At 48.5% G+C, this 21779-nt stretch overlaps 1 protein-coding gene across 1 annotated transcript in view; it reads right to left on the bottom strand.

Moving 5' to 3' along the window:
• Positions 1–12010: 12010 nt before the first annotated feature.
• The window catches only part of LOC146831425 (uncharacterized), a 232073-nt gene continuing 222304 nt past the window's right edge, over positions 12011–21779 (bottom strand). The window contains exon 15 of the mRNA XM_085605726.1: positions 12011–14028. Within this exon, the coding sequence (XP_085461852.1) occupies positions 13861–14028 (168 nt within the window). The 3' untranslated portion in view covers positions 12011–13860. The remainder of the gene's footprint in view (positions 14029–21779) is intronic.

The following is a 21779-nucleotide window of genomic DNA, read 5'->3' on the forward strand; positions in this document are numbered from 1 at the left end:
ATAGCGGGCACTCTGAAGAGTGATAAATGCTGCCTGTTTTGTAGATAAGCAGCGATCGCTGCAAGGTGTAGGCGTATGGATGAATATGCCAGGTTACACCTGTGAAGATGGAGCAGATAGCATATGATGTGCTGTATGGATGCATCTAGAGGGTTGATTGTATTGTTACGGCAGTAAATTACAAATCTTTTCCACTTTGCGGCATAGCATGCTCTAGTGGTAGGACGTCTGGCTTCCATGATGATGTTCATACAATCAGGGGGAAGGTTAAGGTATCCGAATTCTAGGATTTCAGGAGCCAGATCGCCAGGTTGAGCTGAGCTGGGTCCGGGTGCCTGATTTCTCCATGGTTCTGGGTTAGGAGGCATGGGGATAGATGCAGTTTTTGATGTGGTACCACTGACAGTTGTAGTAGCGTGGTGTACCACGGCTGCCTGGCCCACGTCGGAGCTACCAGAATGAGTGTGAGGGAGTGCTGTTGTAGCTTCCTGACCACTAATGGAATTAGTGGGAGAGGTGGAAAGGCGTATGCAAATCTGCCTGACCAGTTCATCCATATCGCATTGCCCTTGGACAATGGGTGTGGGTATCTGGCGGCGAAGCTTGGGCATTTTTTGTTTTCGTGGGTGGCGAAGAGGTCTATCTGAGGATGCCCCCACTGTTGGAAGAATGGGTGAAGAACTTGTGGATGCGGTTCCCATTCGTGTATTTGTTGCGTTTGTCTGCTGAGCAGATCTGCCATGGTGTTTTGTACGCCTGGAACGTGCTGTGCCAGGAGAAAGATGTTTTGAGGAATTGCCCATCTCCATATGCTCTGGGCTAAGCGGGAGAGCTGGGGAGAGTGTGTCCCCCCCTGTTTTTGGATATAATACATTGCAGTCATATTGTCTGTGCGAATGAGGACTGCTTTGCCCGAAATCTGTTTTTGGAAAGATTTTAGGGCTAGAAAGATCGCCAAGAGCTCCAGATGGTTGATGTGGAGCGATTTTTGCTGTGGCGTCCATAGACCTTGCATGGTGAGGTGTAGAAGGTGCGCTCCCCAGCCGGAGAGCGATGCGTCCGCTGTTAGAGTCACTTGAGGAACCGGGTCCAGGAACGTCCGCCCTTTGGAAAGGTTTGTGGTGTTCCACCACTGCAGAGAGTGATGTGTGCGGCCGTCCACCAACACCAGATCCGTCAGCTGACCCTGGGCCTGGTTCCACTGTTGTGCTAGGCACTCTTGAAGTGGACGCATGTGGAGTCTTGCATGGGGCACTATGAAAATGCAAGACGCCATCATTCCTATGAGCTTCATAAACACTCTTGCTGGAAGAGAGTGCTGAGGAAGGAATGTTTTGCGTAAGGCTTGAATGCTTGTGATTCTGGCTGAGTTTGGATAGGCAATACCCTTGGAGGTGTCTATAGTGGCCCCGAGGTATTGCTTTGTGTGAGATGGTATGAGGTGGGACTTTTGGTAGTTCACCGTGAAACCTAGCTGGTGGAGCAGTTGGATGGTGCTGTTTGTATGCTGCACACATTGGTGGTAGGACGCGGCTTTTATCAGCCAGTCGTCTAGGTAAGGGAAGACGTGAATATGTTGACGTCTGAGGTGTGCTGCTACTACTGCTAGGCATTTGGTAAACACCCGTGGTGCGGTGGTGACCCCGAAGGGGAGAACCGTGAATTGGTAATGTTGCCCGTCCACCACGAACCTGAGGTATTTCCTGTGAGAGGGGTGTATTGGAATGTGAAAGTATGCGTCTTTCAGATCCAAGGTTGTGAGAAAGTCTCCCTGGCAGAGGAGTGGGAGGACTTGTTGTAGAGTGACCATGTGAAAATGGTCTGAGTGTATGTAGGCATTTAGAGGCCGGAGGTCCAGAATGGGTCTGAGGGTCTCGTCTCTCTTTGGTATTAAGAAATATAGAGAGTAGACCCCTAGATTTCGTTGGTTGACGGGGACCTGCTCTATAGCATGTTTTTGCAGGAGTGAAAGTACCTCTTGTTTGAGCAGTGTGGAATGTTCTTGAGACATTGGACGGTGCCTTGGTGGGATATTGGGTGGGGTAGATGTTAGCTCTAGACAGTACCCTGACCGAATAATTTGGGTCACCCATTTGTCCGATGTTATGGACTCCCATACGTGGATAAAGTTTTGTAGTCTGCCCCCGACCGGAGTGGAATGGTCTGGGGGGAGCGGAGGGGAGTCATTGTGCGGGGGGGGTGGCAGAACGGGTGTTGTTGGTTTTGCCCCTGCCCTTATTGTTGTTACCCCTGTAACCACCTCTCTGATTGCCCTTTGAAAAGGTATTTTGAGGAGGGGACTTGTAGGAGGTAGAGGCGTTATCGGTGGAGGAGCCTCTACCTGTGCCACGAAAGGACGAGCGTCGAAAGGAACGTTTGGAGGCTTGTGTTTGGAGTGCCCCCATAGACTTTGCTGTGTCTGTGTCTTTCTTCATCTTTTCGAGCGCTTCGTCTACCTTTGGCCCAAAGAGTGTTTCCTGGTCAAAGGGGTGATTGAGTATGGATGCCTGGACTTCAGGTTTGAACCCTGAGATCCTGAGCCAGGCGTGGCGGCGAAGCAGGACACTGGTATTTATGGCCCTAGAAGCAGTGTCGGCTGCATCGAGGGCACACTTAATGGAGGTGTTTGTGATTAGTTTACCCTCCTGTATGAGGTCATGAGCCTTGTGCTTGTATTTTTCTGGAAGGTGCTGCATAAGAGCCTCTAGTTCGTCATAGTGTGCTCTATCATATCGCGCAAGCAGTGCTTGTGTGTTTGCAATGCGCCACATGTTTGCAGCTTGGGAGGCGGTGCGTTTACCAGACGCGTCCAGAAGTTTAGATTCTTTGTCTGGCGGTGGGGCATCTCCTGAGGATTGGGAGTTAGCCCGCTTTCTAGCTGTGGAGACAACTAGGGAATCTAGGGGAGCAGGGCCCTTGATGTAAGCAGGGTCTGTGGGTGCCGCCTTGTACTTCTTCTCTATTCTAGGGTTCAGTACTCTGGCTCTAACAGGGTCTTTGAACACCTCTGTAGCGTGCTTGGTGACACCCTTAAGCATGGGTAAAATGGAAGTAGATTTGTCTTGTATATCAAATGTATCCAGTAGGAAGTCTTCTTCTACTGGTTCACTGTGCATGTCCACCCCATGGTAGTGTGCTGCTCTCTGCACTAAATGATGAAACCCTAAGGAGTCCTCTGGAGGAGACGGCCTTGATGGGTATAGGTCGTCCTGAGGTACATTGGGTATATCAGGGTTATTGTAATCCTCCCATGGATCTGGGGTCCCTGGTGGAGTGGGATCCATTGGGGGGTCCGCCGGGTAATTGTCCGGATCCCCATCATCTGGATCTGGGGATGGGGCCGGATCGTAGTGAGGTAAAGGTGGCGGAGACCTGTGAGGTGGAGGCGGTGGAGGAGGTGTGGGTAGGGGAGGCGGTGGTGGGGAGGGCACTCTGAGGGGAGAAGTAGCAGAGTCCTTCCTTTTGGGTGGAGGAGGAGGAGCCGGAGCATCAAGGCGTCTTTTCTTGGTAGTTAAAGTCAAAAACCCAGTCTTTGGATCTTTGGACAAAGTCTTTTGTAAAGGGTCTGGTGTAAACAGAGCCAACGGTGTCGAGTCGTCTGTCGGCACCGGTGATTTCGGAACCGGGGGTTTCGATGGTCTGTGTGCGCCATGCTTTTTTGAGGTCTCCGGGTGTTTCGGCGTCGAATGATGTTTCGGCGCCGGAGCGTCGGTGCCGACAGATTTGTGTTTGTGTTTGGTCGGCACCGAGTGTCCAGGCTTCGGCACCGGTGGTTTCGGAGTCGAGCTGGATTTTGCAGTCTTCGGTGCCGGATGCTGTTTTTCGGCACCGGGTGTCGGCTGGCTCGATCCCGAGCTGCCATGAGACTTTGGGTGCTTCGACACCGGGCCCAAAGGTGGGGTGATCGAAGTTTTGGTTTTGGTTTTGCCCAGGCCGGCAGGCGAGGGAGTAACCTGAGTCTCTTTGGTTTTCGGCGCGGGGGTGAGAGGGGGCATAGTACTCACGGCCCGCTGCGCTGGTGTAACGTCCTCCACGTCGGAGTCGTCGGCCTCGGAAGCGCTGACGACGTCTTCCTCCTGCTCGGTGTGTGTTTGCCCCGAAGCTTCGGCGTCGTCTCCGAAGATGTCCGGTGGAGCTGCCGAGGATGAGTGCGCCATGGTGCGTCGAGCTCTTCGATCTCGGATGGTCTTCTTCGATCGAAAAGACTTGCAGGCGGGGCAGTCTCTAGCCTCGTGTTCCGGAGAGAGGCAAAGGTTACACACCTGATGGAGGTCGGTGTGGGGAAATTTAGACCCACATTTTGGGCACTTTTTGAACGGAGTCCTTTCCATCGGCCGGGACCGGAGTCGCGGAGGGCCCGAAGGCCGGTGTCGATGTACGGGATGGAGAAAAGTGCCGCTTCGAGAGATGAAGATGATGAAGGAACTCGAAGAATCGAGGATTTTCCGTCGAGGCTGGAACCGTAGAAGTTCGAAGCCGGAGCACGAAGTATCACATCCGAGCCCGATGGCGGAAAAAAACAATCTGAGGATGGAGCCGAAGCCCATGCGCAGTACGGACCGAAGGAGGAGTCACCAAACTCGTGACTTCCAAAGACTGTCCAAGAAGAAAAACAAACTGCAAACATCCGGGCCCAACACCAGATGGCGACCTATGCTAAGTGTACAATCTGCAGCTCATATGCCTCGAACAGTAATTTCCGAATGACGGGGGTGAAAGTCGACGAGAACGCACAGGATGGAGTTTGCTGCGTGTGCCTGTCCTCGACAGACTTCTCTTTTGGAGCGGTCCCACTTGGACGGACTGCCCTGCTGGCGTAAAAGGTTTATTATCTTCTTTATGGGGCCATCTGTTTCGCCCTATAAAGATATGAAACATTTTACACCAGCAGGAAGTCAGACGAGCCAGTGCAAGTGGGATGGCTCTAAAAGAGAAAAGTGTGCGTCACTGGAAGCTCTTTTCCAATGGCTGGCCACCGTTTAGCATAAACTGTGACGCCAGCCAATGGAAAAGAGCTACCCAAAAACAAACTCTCGCCAGCGGGACTGCGCATGTGCACAGCCTACGCTAGCCGAGAACTAAACACACAAAGTGGAGGGACCAAAGACTGGGGCTGCAGGTAAAGATTTAAAGGAATATCCCCCAACGAATCCACTTCTTAAAAAGGAAATTCAGATCCAAGAACTTCTAGATGTCTGTAGAGATGCAAACAGTTCTGGTACCATCAGAGACACCTTAGAGGCATGCATAGGAGGCACAGCAAAATTGCTAAAAGCTTGGACAAATATGAAGTGTTACTGGAAAAAAACAAGGCAGAAAAAACATGGATCAAAATTAAGAAAAATCGAACTCTATTAAGGACCCCGAGAACACAAAAGAATGAGTCAAATTAGAAATCTGTATCCACAGGACAAGGAAGCAAGAAGGAAGCTTTGCCCTTCATAAAGTTATACCAACACTATGATATCAAAGGAGATAAGAAAAAAGAAGAGGGACTGCAATACTTGGACGCCTACCTTCCAGAGAGCCCAATAACATTACAACACATACATATTTTAATACTTTTTTTTATCCCTCATCTATTTAGTCAGCTAAATTATGGTGAAAGCAGCACTCAGTAACCTGATCACAATATTATGCTAAGCTGACAAGATGACGATGCTGAGGGCATGGGCAGTTAAGATAGCAGAGAGGAAGTGATCCACAGTGGCTCCGCCGCCACAGCGTTCAGAGACAGCTGCTGTTCTTCCGACACCAGAGGTGAGGATCAGCTACAGGATGCGCTGGGGGAATGCATGTGACCGCTCAGTTGGTGTAGATTGCGAGTGTTGAGGAAGGATTGCCCCGAATCACAGAGAGGGCGGCATCATGCAAAATGGCGGCCCCCAGGCACTATCCGCAGGTGGAGGGTCCTGGGGCCTCATCGCCCGCTGGGAATGTGGGAGCGACGTCTGGTCAGTGAACAAGGCTGGGGACTGCTCGAAAACGAGAGGCACGAGCTATCGACCTGGCCGAAAGGAGTACCTCTACTCTATTGGATCTTTTCCACAGCTATAACATTTTAACCTTTCAGAACTGTCAGAGGGATTTTCAACTACCCAGCAGTGAACACTTCAGTTATCTCCAGCTGAAGCACTGGGCGTTACACCCTTAAGTGAGGGCAGCAGCCACCAGAGAACTCGCACCTATAGAAAGGTTTGTAAGAAGGGCAGGTTCCTCGAAAGGGAATCTTTTCTATATGCCTTGCTAATGGATACACTACACTGTCCATAACCAGGTCACATGGGCTTCTGGGAACACTCTAGGAACAGAAATTAGCGAGGGGCAATGGACAACACTGTGGAGACAAATCACCAAATGCAATCACTCCTTGGGCATGAGGGAAGCACACAAAAAAAAAACTCTACGGCTAGTACCTGTACTCTAAGATAAAAAAATAATATTCGTGAACACCTCTGAACTTTGTTGGAGGGGGTGTGGGCTTCTGGGCGACTTCCGCCATATCTGGTGGGAATGCCCACCAATACGACCCTACTGAGCGGAGGTTTTGGCACGGATCAAGGAAAGGACATACTGGTCTACCAGACTCCCCAAGAATCTGCTCTGATGGGCCTGCGAAACAAAAGTCTACAGTATCAAACTAAAGGTGACAGCCATATTATGGATCTGTCTTGGAGCAGCCAAACTTAAGATTGCAGCCGCATGGAAAAAATGTAAGGCCCCAGCGCTGACGCAATGGCACTCCCACCTATGAGAGCACCAACGATGGAGATAACAGCAAAAATACTTAGGGACGACTTCAAAAAGTTTAAAGACTGCTGAGGCCCACTAATAACTAGCCTCTCGCTGGGCCTTCCTTTGATAGCTTGACCTCACCAACATGAGGGCTTTCAGTACTGATCTTTGACGCAGTTCCTGGAGGCACCATGCTGACCCCACCTTTCTCCATACCCCAAAAAGCCCAAGACTAGATGGAACTACCAGTTTTTCAATCCTGCATGACAGTACTTGAAAATTGTCTTAGTTTTCTTTTTCTCTTTCATTTCTTTTAGCCTTAGTTAGGGATGGGAGGGGTGAGGAGGGACTGGGGTGATGACACTTGCCGTGTTATTGAAGAAAAAAAAAAAATAGTTTGTGGCGAAAATGTCAGCACAACTTCATCCCCATGTCAAACATGCAAGTGTATACTCTGTAGAACTACGGGGGAACGCAGGGAATGCAAGACAGCACTGTTTGTGACTTATGGAAAATGTAAAAATAAAGACGTTTGAGAAGATGATGCTAGAGTATCCAGCATGTCAATGGTATGGTACAAAAATTTTCAAAGTAACAGGGTAACTGAAGCGAAGCGCAGGGATTAGTTGCCAAACAGTACAACAACATCATAAGTACACAGGGCTCTCCCCTCCCCCCCCCCCCCCACCCCCCATATGATTTAATATCTGTAGCCATTTAGTAAACAGGATAATGTGGTCATCCTTGCCCATTTAATTTTCTTCCACTTTCTTTAAACCTGAAGACCTCAGTCATCGGTCTACCCATATTTAAATCATTTTAATGGCAGTCTCCCGCTACTCGAGTTCAGAACTCAAGGCTTTAAACAAGCAATATTTGGCCAAGCCCCACATCAACCCCATGGTGTAACCGCCACCATTATTTCCTTATAATTCAGGCACTGAACAAGCTACCACTGAACTCTCTCTCCATACCAGCATGAGGTTGACAAACGCAAAAGAGATAAAAGGAGCTGAACACCCCAAACAACCGGGCTCTATCTAAATGCCCGATCAATTCCTAAACATACTCTGGAGATATGGAGTTTACTGGATTCGGAAAAACTAGACATATTTTGTCACTGAAACGTGGCTTCATGAAGCCCACCTCCCTGATGTTGCAGTAGCTTTCTCCCTGGAGTATACATTAAACAGGCTTGATAGGCCCCAAAAGAGGAGGCGGGCTAGCAATTGCTGCCAGGGCCAACATTATGATCAATATACTTGGCACTTTCCTAACTGAATGGGTGGAACTGTGTATTTTTAAAATTGAGATCTACGCTAAAAGTATCTGGAGAGGTGCACCTGGTACAAAAACTAACTTTACTAACCAGCTGACAGAGATCATAGCCTCACATTTGCTAGCAGCAGACCACTTTGTTCTTATCGCCAACTTCAACTTTCATGCTGAACTTCTAGGTGAAACCGACACTATCCAACTGATCTCTACTCTTGGATCACTGGGAATACTGCAATTGATAACAGGGCCCATGCATGAAGCATGCCATACTTTAGATCTCCTGTTCACAAACTCAACTAACATTGAAGTAGAATCACCTATACCTGTGCTTTGGTCAGACCACGGTCTTCTAAAATTCTACTTACAGTCTGCCTCAACAGATAGTAATCAAACCAGTGAACAGAAGCCGAGTAGACCCTGAAAAAAAGTTAGTCTGGCCAACCTTGCTCCCCATCTCAGCCTTCCTTTCTACAAAGACACTGATAACAGACCAAGCAGCAGAAGATTGAGAAGGCAATCACTAAGGCAATTGACATCGTCACACCTCTAACTAAAGTCAAACTTTAGCTTAGTGCTTCACCTTGGTTTAACGAAAGTCTAAAATTGAAGAATATGGCCAGTAAGTAAGCCGAGCACAAATGGAGGAGTTCTAAGAAGAATGCGGATAGAAAGGAGTACAACCTCCAACATAGACACTATCTCGACAACATAAACGCAGCTAAAAAAAAAAAAAGATACATTAGCAGTCGAATTGATAAAGCACATTAGCAGTCGAATTGATAAAGCTGCAAACTCAAACAAAGAACTGTATAAAATATTAAAGGAATTCACCAGCCCACCTTCTTGCCAGTCTAAAAGCCCCACCTCAATTGACTGGGCCAACAAAGAAAGTCTCCGCATTCTTTGAGGAGAAAGTTAACATCATCCATAACCTCTTCTCTAATTTAATCACAGAACATCCGGAGACAACTCTTATAAGCAGTCCGGAATCTGTTATAAATCATTTCAGTGAGTTTACGGAACTCACCGAGGAGGGCGTGAATCATGCCTTCTCCAAAATAAAATCAGGCTCCCCGACGGACCCCGTTTCATCTCATTGTGTCCAATATCGCCCAAGCCCTCCTCAAAAGTCTAACTGATCTTCTTAATCTATCTATAAAAGGTGTCACTTTTCATATGATTTGGAAGGCAGCAAGGGTCAAACCCATCCCGAAAAAGCCTTCCTTCGACCCATAAGAACATACCAACTATCGACTAATCTCTCTCCTTCCGTATTTTGGAAAGGTTTTAGAGTCCTTGGTCAATAAACAAATCGCCACCTTTCTGGAGGAAAATAAACTGCTGGACCCATCTCAATCAGGGTTTAGGGCTGCACATAGCACTGAAACATCGCTGATGGAGGTAGTTGACAATATAAAACTAGCCCAAGAGAACAGGCAGTCACCCATGCTTGTCCTACTATTTCTGTCAGCGGCATTTAATAACATCTTTCACAGCACACTGATACATTGACTGTGGGAGAAAGGGATCAAGGGAAATGCCCTAAACTGGTTCATGAGCTCTTTAACAGACCGAACCTCAAGGGTCCAAAACGGTACCCTTGTCTCTCAAAGTCAGGTGGTAAATAAAGGAGCTCCCCAGGGATCTATCCTTAGCCACACTCTTTCCAATCTTTATGTGCCCCCCCTCCCCAGGCAAAGTGATTAGATCCTATGGGTTCAACACAGTGTTGTATGCAGACGCCACATAAATATTGATCACCTTGGATACTGATCTTTCTGACACCAAGCTCAGATTTATGAACTGCATTGTTCATATCAGTACCTGGATGCAAATTAATCACCTTCCGTTAAAAGCAAGTAAACCGGAGATCATTCATTTCGGGAAGGCAAATGAGTACTGGTCCAATGACTGGTGGCCTCAAAATCTTGCCCCTGCCCATCACCCAAACATGTAGTTCGTAATCTGGGAATGATTGATAACAAATTGTCCATGAGAGACCATGTTAATCAGGTAGCAGGCACCTGCTGTGGATTAATGCGGAGCCTACGCAAGGTCTTCCAATGGATTCCACCTGAATCAAGAAAACCGATTGTGCAGGGCCTAATAATCAGCTCAATTACGGGAATGCTCTTATGGCTTCCATGAATGAAGACCTCCTCACCAAACTTCAGGTGCTACAAAACACTGATGCCAGACTTTCTAAACCTACCGTCACGATCCCCATCAGACTCTAGTCTGAGAGCCCTCCACTGGCTTCCCATCAGAAAACAGATCCCTTTTAAGATCATTATCCTGGTACATAATACCATTTTCAGGAATGGGCCTAGTTACTTAGCAAAACAACTCAACTGGTACCAGCCCAGTAGAACTCTTAGATCAGGAACCAAGCATCTCTTAACTCCACTTAGGATACGCACTGCCAGGTATGGCGGGAAATCCTTCTCACATCTTGCACCAACTCTGTGGAACGCGCTCCCCTTGCATTTACGCATGGTCCCTGACCATCTATAGTTTCGAAAAATGCTAAAAACCTGGTTATTCTGATGACTTATCCTCCCCCACAGTCGCTTTCCACCTCCCTCTTAAGCGCTGTGAGACCCATGGGTGATATGTGCGCTTAATAAAATCTTGTAACAAAACAAAGCAATGAAGTCATTAGATTGGCTTGCTAGCTAAATTCTGCCAATGCCTTGAAAAGCAAGTTTAGGCTATAGCTGGTTGTGAAATTACCGAAGCTTGCATTGATTACTGTGGCAGCATGGAATTAAGTGCCTCAGCCCAACGCCAGATGAACTACAAAATTATGCAGCACACATGGCTGTAGGTGCAAATAAAGGGAACCACGTGGCCCCAATTCTTAATGGGGTACATTGGCTCCCAGTGAATATTTGGGTCTCCTTCAGATGACTGGTCTGCATGCGTACATTTTTAAACAACGTGGAACCAGCCCATTAACAGGGCTGTGGACTGGCATGTTCCCAATACATCCATTTGTTCGAGTGGGAATTAGTTTATGCAAGTAAATTGCTACTAGTGGCATAAGATAGGAGGTAAAGCTCCGTTAAGCTGTTGGTCCCACATTGTGGACACAATCCTACACCACGAAGGAAACTACAGATATACAAAAATGTTCTAAGACTAAAAACACTTCTCTATCTGAATAACTGATTTTTTTCTGAGACACTGAAAGCTTCTTAATACAGTGTGTAAATTGTTTTGACTGGAAAGTACCTAGAGTGACTGTAGGGGCTGGCGACCAGAGACATTTCCAAAAGCCAGGTAATGCCTCCTTACAGAACACCAGCAACACAAGGCAGGAGCTGTGTGGATAGTAATTACAAGACAATGGAGGAATATCCTGTGAGTGTCAGCAGTAAAGAACAGGTACGCACAAGGAAAGCACTCCTGTAAGTTCATAAAATATATCATTGGCAAGTTTGTAATCATTATTTTGATGCAAAAGCAACAATGTAGAACGAAACAAGTGAAATGGCACCAGATACTACCAGTCAAAAACTGGAAAACCCCTTAGGTTTAATTCTATTCTCTTGATAAGAACAGAAGTTGAATCATTAAACAAATATACATGGGTGGAGCAAGGGCTACACAAATAAACTGAAGACAAAGGACTACTGGAGATAAATGCAGCAAACCTGCGTAAAACAGTCTTTTCAGGCATCTTCAAAGTTCACACAAGTAGGGGAGATCATGGATGAAGGCAAAAGGCCTTTATCTTCTGCAACATCTTACTGAAAAATGTATGGCAAAGTCAAACAACAGTACTCAGATTTCGCTACATTTAAATTCTGCTCAAAAGGCAAGCATAAGCAAGTACAAATAGCCTTACTTAATTTCTGCCAATGTAGAGACTTTAGTAGAAATGTACTTACAATTCACTTTTACCCCTTGAAGGGCCATAAAAAAAAGAAATGTTATAATAAAAATTGTAAATATCAAATGATACTGGATACAAATTTTCTGTTGTGAAAACAAAGCCCTTTGACCGAAATTTATCAATACAGTTTGAACCACATTCACCTCAACAAATCGCGTATTTAACAGAAGAGAGGGAATTGATTTTCCTTCTAAATAAAGTTAACAAATACAACTAATCAACGGGTAATATTTAGTTGCCTGGGCATCAAGGGTTTAGTTTCAATGTCCATTATATCCAGGTAGCTTTCAAGGGTTTCATTTGAATATCCACTGTATCCAGGTAGCATTTGTTTAGAATAAAATGATTACTTTAATGCAGTATTTAAAATACTTGTTAACATCTTCTCAGTAAGACAAACAAACTAGAAAGAAATGCAGCACTTTACATAAAAAGTAAAGATGAGCATTTAATTAAACAAAATAATTTTTACTGAATGAGACACGTTTCTGAACTACAGCTTTGTGGTCAACATACTGTTATTTAAAAAAAAATTCCAGCATCCTGCTATATATTAAGAACGAATGGTAACCTATCTGCAATTCACTTAGATAATTTACATGGCACCAGAGCCATGAAAGAAAAAAAAGGAATATAATGGTGTTTTGTTTATTTGTTGTGGTCTAGGTTTTGGATGCGAGTTGACATGTAGAGCATCTGCACATTGTTTTCAGAATAACGTCAGGACAATAACTATACTTAAACACAATTTGAACTTACATATAAATATCATATAGTACAAAAGGCACGCAGAGAGAAAAAGAATCCATATTTCCTTCTTTCCATCCTTTCCAGAGGTGCCACATGTTCCTGCTAACTAACACCCTGTGAGGGAGGTAGAAAGATGGGGCTGACCTGGAGGCTTAGTGAATACATGGATATGCAGGGATGCGAGATGGGTTATCCTACATTCTGGTTTGTAAACCATAGTGCTACTTTGGGGTAAAAAGGATAATTGCAACTTATCAAGCTCCTTTCATGAGGAAGTTTGGCACAGGGCTGCATCTTTTCTCAGCAATTATTTCAAGTTGAATGTACAATTTGTGCCGCTGGGAATCGAGCCTGAATATTTAGGGTAGTAACAAAAGTAAATGATTGTTACTACCCCTAACTTCACGTGGAACTCTCAAAGAGCAAACTGCTCCCAGATAATTGTACCTACATTAATTCCAGCAACAAAACTGAAGGCAACTTTACTACCTTAAGTCTCCGCTTTGATGCAGCTACTGTCTTCACATAAGCAACCCATCAGCACCTTAATTTTCACATGTTTTCACGAAACAAATGCAAGCCTACACATGTTATCAGGGGATTGGTATGCAACTCGTTCATTAAGATCCCTAGTGTGGCGGGCAAGCAATTTTCTCACAAAGGTCAAATGAGATTGCCAGTGATGTCCATCTCAGTTGCAAATGCAAATTCATGCATCTTCCAGCTTGTACACAAGTTTCAGCCAACTTCAGAGCCAGAGCATAGACACACTAACAGGGCGAATTAATTGTTGGTTCATGATTCTGTGGGTTTTACATGCTACACAGCCTGCTGTACTGTTTCCTTGACATTGTCGGCTGTTTTCCCTCTCCAACGTAAGACGAAAGGAAGGCACTAACATGGAACGGGTTGCAAAGAGTGACAGCCACCGTTAAACGCATGCGGGTAGCTGGTCAAGTATTTGCAATATGCATCTCTTACTTGATGCTTTACAGACAGCTTATGACTGAATTTCAGCTATTAAAAATCTACAGTTACTAAATTGAGTGTTTTATTTAAAATAAAAAATAACATTTGATTTCTGTAAACAGAAGTTATCCTTAGGTGGACTCTTTTCCCGAAACCAGACATTTCAGGATAGTGCAACAATGCAGTGAGTATCTTTCTTTGGCAGCAGTCACAATAACTTAAATGAATGATCATTTAAGGTGAGCACGGTATAGAGCCAGGGAATGCTTCATTTCCCTTTCTTGTTCCATGCAGAAGATCAGGTCCCTGAGACAGACACGTGTCGTTCTTGGACGAAGTAATTGCTTTCCCAGGCCCACAGGGGTTGAGCTAGAAGAGTTTGTGCTGCCGTGCGAACCCTACAAAAGAATAAAGAAAAAGAAAAAGGATTAATTGCAAGTTCCATCTTTTTAACTATTTTTACAGTACAGATCAGGATAGATTACGCGTCCAGTACAAATGGTAATGATGAAGATGCCTAGACTTCAGCTTTATCGCCAGGGTAATACACCTCTGCTGCACCCTGTATGGAACTAAAGGAGGTCGAGCAAAAAACAGGGCAGAGCCTGGACAATATTGGACATGTTAATCATGCAACAAACGTCAGTCATGCAAAAAATACGATAAAGTACCTTAAAAAAAAAAAAAAAAAAAAAAACTTAAATCACCTTGGTTTCTGAGATAATATCAGTGATAGTTTTAATCAACTTAAAAACATTCCTACCCACCTCCTTCCCTTCTCTCAATGCCATTAGAGACCTAAGAGGCAAGTCAGCTGGCAGGTGTACCTATATAATAGCGTATTATTTTATTAGACAAAGCATTATATTATATTAACCAATTTACAAGAGGTTTTTACACAGTAAACATCCTGAATGCACATATTTGAAGGCACTCTCATAGATCAATCAGTCAGGGGAATTATAAGCGCGCTACGCACCCGTGAGGGTCTCAAGGCACGGGGGGTGGGTGGGGTTACTAAACAGCTCCGTTCAGTCGAAGAGCCAGGTCTTGAGCGTTTTCCTGAAAATTTTCAGGGAGGGGGCACGTCTGATGTGGAGTGGGAGCTCATTCCAGGTCTTGGCTGCGACGTAGAAGGTTCTTCCACCTGTTCCGGTTCTGCGGATGCGTGGGATTTCGGTGAGGGCGAAGTCGGCGGATCAGAGATTTTTTTGGGTACGTGGAGGGAGATTCTCTCGTTGAGGTATGGGGTCCGGTTTTCGGGATGCATTTGTCGGCATGGATGAGTACCTTCAACTTGACTCTCGTCTCAATGGGGAGCCAGTGGAGGTTACAAAGGTGTTGGGTGGTGTGCTCGTGTCTAGGGATGTCGAGGAAGAGTCTGGCTGCGGTGTCCTGTATGGTCAGGAGTTTGCGGATAAGAGACTTGTTGATCCCGGCGTAGGGGGCGTTGCCATAGTTCAGTCTGCTGGTCATCGGCGCATGGGTGACGGCTTTCCTTGATTCGTGGGGATCCACTTGAAGGTCTTTCGGAGGGTGTTGAAGCAGCTGGAGGCTATGGCGTTGACCTGTCCGGTCATGGAGAGGGAGGAGTAGAGTACGATGCCGAGGTTTCGGGCATTGTTTGTGGATGTGGAGGGGCTGCAGAGGTCTGTGGGCCAACAGGTGTCGTCCCAAGCCGAGGGGGAGCGTCAGAGGATAAGGACTTCGGTCTTCTCCGAGTTGAGCTTCAGGCAGTTTCTGCTTATCCAGGATGCGACGTCCTTCATTCTTTCCTGGAAGTTTAGTCTGGAGGTGATTGGGTCCTTGGTGAGGGAGAGGATGAGCTGGGTGTCGTCCGCGTAGGATACTAAGCGGAGTCTGTGCTTTCAGACAATGGCGGCGATGGGGGGGGCCATCATATGTGATATGAAGGAAAAAAGGCTTGGTGAAGTAAAATATTTGCCTAGAATCGCACAATTTGGTCGAGCGGGGAAGCTGGATTTCTTGTTTCACGTTGTGCACTTCAGCCACTAGATGGGTATCCATTTCTCTTACCGGTTTCACATTAAAGGTTATGATTTGTTTTTAACTATTAGAACATGAAATTAGAGCGGGTGTGGCAAGCAGTAACCACATGAAAGCTAGGCTAGTTTTGGTCTCTAGGGTCCAAGCAGACCTCGAGCTGAGTCAGAGCCAGGTATTTTGCTCGAGCTTTCAGTGGCTCAAACCTCTGTGTGGAATGCTGCTTGGCTAGACATATCAGAATTGAAGGACTAACTATTGCCTGTCTGCATCGCATGTTACATGGCAGGGGCATTAAGTAGACACATTTTGTCATAAATCAAAAACGGGCTTGAGCTGCTTTACTTCAGGGTGAATCGGGAACACTGCTGTGATTAAACAGGTAGCACTATACAGAAAGTAAACAGGTTACCTTCCATTCAACTGTAACATAACCCTTTTTACTTTGTGATCCTGATGCTCTGACTAAATTACAAACTATACTGAAAAGAACATCAAAATGTAACTAAGACATGCATGGCAGGAACTGCATACCCCCTGCGTTGCACCTCTCCCTCCTATGCCCATTGCTGTAGTTTCTTCCTGACCTTGATCCAACTGGATCAATTTGTGCAGAGGCGGAAGGTGGGGTTAGGCCCGAGGAACAAAGGTTAATTTAAGAAGGAGTAGTTTCTTTTCTGTAACTCCAGTTCTGTAGTAGGGGATCTCTGTGTATAGTCATAATCTAGTGAATAGTCCCACCCATGTGCGTGGACCCCGGAGCAATAAAAAATAATCTCTAAAGGTGACAAATCATGCAGACCTGCATACACCTTTAAGAGAGAATTTAATTTAAAGACAGATAATGCAGCCTATATCCACAGGCTACACTGTCCAGTACTTCAACTAGAATTCCACCAACATCCACAAACAGCACTGCCTGCCTAGTTTTTCTCCACAAAGGAAAAAACCCTGCCTCTACCAGCAAAAGCCTCTGGAATGATAGAGAGGAAGGAGAGGACAGACAAGCCCCATAGGCTGCCATTATGTGGCTTGGAACAGGATACTGTGCCTTTAAGAAAACTTTCCAGTTTTCCAGAACTTTCCCCAGTATACCAGAATGCCCAGCAGGTCCCATTTACTTTCAGTTCTTTTTGAAGGCGTAGCACGCCAGACCTGTAGCATTCTACATATGAATAAGTATCTCTCCACCGGGGAGGAGGGCGGGCGCTTATGACTATAACAGAGATACCCCTACTACAGAACTGGAGTTACAGAAAAGAAACTACTCCTTCTGTAGTAGGGGATCTCTGTGTATAGTCATAATCTAGTGAATAGAACGGCAAGCCCATCCCCACAAAACAAAAGCGGTGGAGAACACACAAGACACTACCACTACTGTGCGAACAAATTTCGCAGCGAAGCCTGCCCAACCTGAGCATCTGCCCTGGCATCCGTGTCCAGACAGTAATGCGCAGCAAAGGTATGGACCGACTTCCAAGTGGCCGCCTTACAGATTTCTGCAATCGGAACATTACGCAGCAAAGCCGTCGTGGCAGCTTTGCCCCTGGTGGAATGAGCCTTAGGTTTACCCCCTAAGGTCTTATTAGCCTTTTGATAACACAATTGTATGCAGGACACAATCCACCGAGAAATGGACTGCTTAGAGGTCGCAAGACCCGTCCTGACTGAGCCATAATTAACAAACAATTGGTCAGACCTACGAATATCCTTGGTCTTATCCAGATAAAATTTCAACACCCTCCGAACATCCAGGGAATGGAGAGACCTTTCCGCTGGCGAAGAGGGATTCTGAAAGAACGTAGGTAAAGTTATGGTCTGGTTGACATGAAAATCAGAGATAACCTTAGGAAGAAATTTAGGGTGAGTACGCATCACAACCTTAGCAGCATGAAATACAGTATAAGGTTCTTGACAACATAATGCCTGAAGTTCACTCACCCTGCGGGCCGATGTAATAGCCACTAGGAACGCCGCCTTCCAGGATAGGTGCTGCAATGAAGCCTTGTGAATGGGTTCAAAAGGCTCCTTCATCAGTCTGGACAGCACCACATTCAAGTCCCAGGAAGGCGAGGGAAGTCTGACGGGAGGAATCACTTTCTTCAAGCCTTCCAAAAAATCCTTGACCACAGGGATCTGAAAGAAGGAAGTCTGTGAAGGGCATTTCCTGTAAGCAGTCAAAGCAGCCAGATGAACCTTAATGGAATGGAAATTAAGGCCAGACTGCGCCAGATGTAAAAGGTATGGAAGGATGACATCTTCCTTACATGTTGTCGGATCAAAGTTCTTGGACTTACACCAGATACAGAACCTCTTCCACTTGTAAGCATAGGATGTTCTAGTGGAAGGTCGCTTAGACTCCTTCAGAATGTCCATACAATCGTCTGGTAGATTCAGATGGCCATATTGCACTCTCAGGAGCCATGCCGCCAAACTCAAAGACGAGAGGTTGGGGTGCACCATCCGCCCCCCTAACTTCGTGAGAAGGTCCGGCCTGCACGGCAACCGCATGTGAGGAAGGAGAGACCGGTGAAGAAGGTCCGTGAACCACCACTGCCTGGGCCACTCCGGGGCGATCAGGATCATCCGCGCCCTGGACTGGGACAACTTTATGAGCACCGCCGGAATCAGGGGAATGGGTGGAAAAGCGTACAGAAAGCTGTTCGACCAGTCGATCCATAGCGCATTCCCCAGCGTCCCCCGCTGGTAGTACCTGGATGCGAAGTCTCGGCATTTGCTGTTTTCGGCGGTGGCGAACAGATCTACGTCTGGAGTCCCCCACCTTGCGAAGACTTCTCCTAGTACTTCGTCATTTATGACCCATTCGTGGTTTTCCTGAATCAGCCTGCTCAAGGCGTCCGCCTGAGCATTCTGCACTCCTGGCAGATGCGTGGCCGTAATAGTCAGTCCTCTGGCCAGCAGCCAGCGCCAGATCGCCTGCGCCTCCTGCGACAGAGTGCGCGATCTCGACCCCCCCTGCTTGTTGAGATAATACATCGTGGTTGTATTGTCCGTCTGTATCAGCAGCGAGTTGGTCTGGAAAGACGGAAGGAAGGCCTTCAGTGCCAGGAAGACAGATCTGAGTTCCAGGAAATTGATGTGGTACGTCGATTCCAAAGCAGACCACTTCCCCTGAATTTGCAAGTCCCCGGAATGCGCTCCCCAGCCCTGGAGAGACGCATCCGTCACGACACTCGTCGTGGGAATGTCCTTGTGGAAGGGAACCCCCTTGAGGAGGTTTTCCGCCGAACACCACCACTTCAGAGACTGAAGAGCATGCAGCGACAGGCGTAGCTTGTCGTCCCAAGAGCCTGTCCTCTGATCCCACTGATCCTCCAAACACTCCTGCAGTGGTCTCATGTGTAGCCGAGCGTGAGGCGTGAGGAAGATACAGGAGGCCATCGATCCCAGTAGAGACGACACCTTCCTCACTGTCGTCGATGGAGCAGTCCTGAGGTCCTGAGCCTTCCGAAGGAGTGATAACCGTCTCTCCTCCGAAGGAGACACGCTTGCTGACCGCGTATCGATGGAGGCCCCCAGGTACTGTATGCACTGGACCGGAGTTGTGACCGACTTGGACATGTTGACGTGTAACCCCAGCTTGTGCAAGAGCTCGCACGTCCATCGGAAGTGTTCTTGCGCTTCCGAGAAGGATGATGCCTTGATCAGCCAATCGTCCAGATACGGGTAGACAAACACCTTGTTCCTCCGCAGGTGTGCCGCCACCACCGCCATGCACTTCGAAAAGGTCCTGGGCGCAGATTTTAGCCCGAATGGCAGTACTGTGTATTGATAGTGATTGGCGCCGACTTGGAATCGCAGGAACTTCCTGTGCTTCCTCGCTATGGGCACATGGAAGTACGCATCCTGTAGATCTATGGCACAGAGCCAGTCTCCCCGTTGCAGCTGAGGGTAAATCTGGTGCAACGAAAGCATGCGGAACTTCTCTCTGCGAATCCATTTGTTTGCCTGCCTCAAATCCAGAATGGGCCTGAACTCGTTCTTGTCCTTCTTGCGAACGAGGAAGAACCGAGAGTACAGACCTCTTCCCCTTTGAGACAGAGGTACCTCTTCTACCGCCTTTTTTCTCAACAGGATGTCTGCCTCCGCCTGGAGCTCTCTCAGCTGCAATCGAGAGCTGACCGGCGGAATCGCTGGAGGCGGGCTGATAAACCGAAGACTGTATCCATTGCAAACAATATTCAGCACCCACTTGTCCTGAGTAATTTTTCTCCACTCTGCCGGAAAAAATTGAATGCTTCCCCCCACTGGAGTGGGTAACGGTTGAGGGGGAAGTAACCGCTCAGGGCCGAGACCCGGCCGGGCCCTTGGTTGTGGTAGTAGCCTGCTGGCCTCCTCTACCCCTCTGGCGTTTCTGGAAGGGCTTGCGGAACTGCTGCTGTTGTGGCTGCTGCTGTCCCGAGCCCTGCCCACGCCCTCTGCCCGACGACCCGAACCTCCTTTGGAACGGGCGCTTCTTTTTCTCGGCCTTCTCCAACCCGACGGCCGTCAGGGTTTCCGCCTCAGCCTTCATGCGGGCCATCTCATCGTCCGCATGCTTCCCGAACAGGGTTTCCCCCGAGAAGGGCAGGTTGGCCACTCTCTGCTGCGCCTCTGGCTTGAGGGACGTCAGGCGCAACCACGAATGGCGCCGCTGGTGGACGCCATGACAGTAGGCGTGGGCGGCCAATAACGATACGTCCGCCGCTGCGCTGATCGTTTGGTTCGACACCAGCATGCCTTCGCGCACCGTCTCCAAGAAGTCCTCCCTCTTGTCCCGTGGCAGGAGGTCTGCATATTGCTGCAGGGACTCCCACAGGGCCCGGTCGTAACGGCCCAACAAAGCCCCTGCACTCGCCGCCTTCATGGTGGTGGCGGCGGTACCACACACTTTCCTGCCCGCAGAATCCAGCCAGCGGCTTTCTTTGTCGGGTGGAACCGTGGAGGCCGGGGCGGTCGCATGTTGTTTTCTTGCCGCCGTCACGATCACCGAATCCGGCTTCGGGTCCACTCTCAGAAATGACGGATCCGACTCCGGGGCCCTGTACTTTTTCATGAGCCTGGAAGGAGCGGCCTTCGTCGTCGCGGGAGTAAGGAACAGCTCCAAGGCGGGTTCCACCAGTCCTGGTACCAGAGGCAGTAGGGGGCGAGACAGGTGTTTTTTATGAAGCGTCTCGAATATCACGGACGTCGTGGGTGTTGGAACCGTCACCGTGATACCCAACTTTGCAGCCCCTCGCAACAGCACCTCTTGGAACGAGACCAAGTCGTCCACCGGAGACACCCTCGTCTCCGGGGAGTCCGACAGCGTCGGGGAAAGGTCTCTGTCCGAGGAGCGCGTGCGCGACCTGGACCTATGCCTCCTACGGCGTCGTCTTGAGTCCGAGGAGGACCGTCCACGGCTCCGTGATCTTCTCCTCCTGTGAGAGCGGGAGCGCGACCTCTTCGGCTTCGGCCTGTCCGCCGGTCTCGCTGGTCCAGGCGACCGTGGGCGTCGTGGCTTCGGGGTCCCCTGCGGCGGAGTCGGGTACCGTGGAAGGGAAACCGACCGCGGGGGAACCGGCGGCGGTCCCACAGGGGTGCGTGGCAGCGACAGAGGCTGGGGCGGCGGAGGCAGCGCCCGCGGCCGAGGTGGCGGTGGAGGTGTTTGTGGAGGTGGTGGTGGAGGTGGAGGTGGTGGTGGTGGCGGTGGAGGCGGCGTCGGCGGGAGAGGAGGAGGCGACGGAGGCATCCGAGGCGGCGTATACACCACCGAGTACACCGATCCCGGTGACTCTCTCTTCCTAGACGTCGATCTTCTCCTCGACGCCGACCTGCGCCTCGACGCCGACCTGTGCCTCGACGCCGACCTGTGCCTCGACGCCGATCTTCTCCTCGGCGCCGATCTTCTCCTCGGCGCCGATCCTCGCCTCGACGGCGACCTTCGCCTCGACGGCGACCTCAAGCGTCTCAACGTCGATCTCCTTCTCCTCTTCGACGTCGAGCTGCGATCCCTCGACGGCGAATGCTGACGCCGGGTCCCATCTCGACGACGACCGCTGGACGGAGCCGACGACGGCGTCGTCGCCGACGCCGATGTAGTCGACGGCGGCCTATTCAGGTCCCTCGACGGCGATCGTCGACGCCGCTTTTCCCCAGAGCCCTG

Source organism: Triturus cristatus, chromosome 5_1, assembly GCF_964204655.1.
Source record: "Triturus cristatus chromosome 5_1, aTriCri1.1, whole genome shotgun sequence".
NCBI classification, from domain to species: domain Eukaryota; kingdom Metazoa; phylum Chordata; class Amphibia; order Caudata; family Salamandridae; genus Triturus; species Triturus cristatus.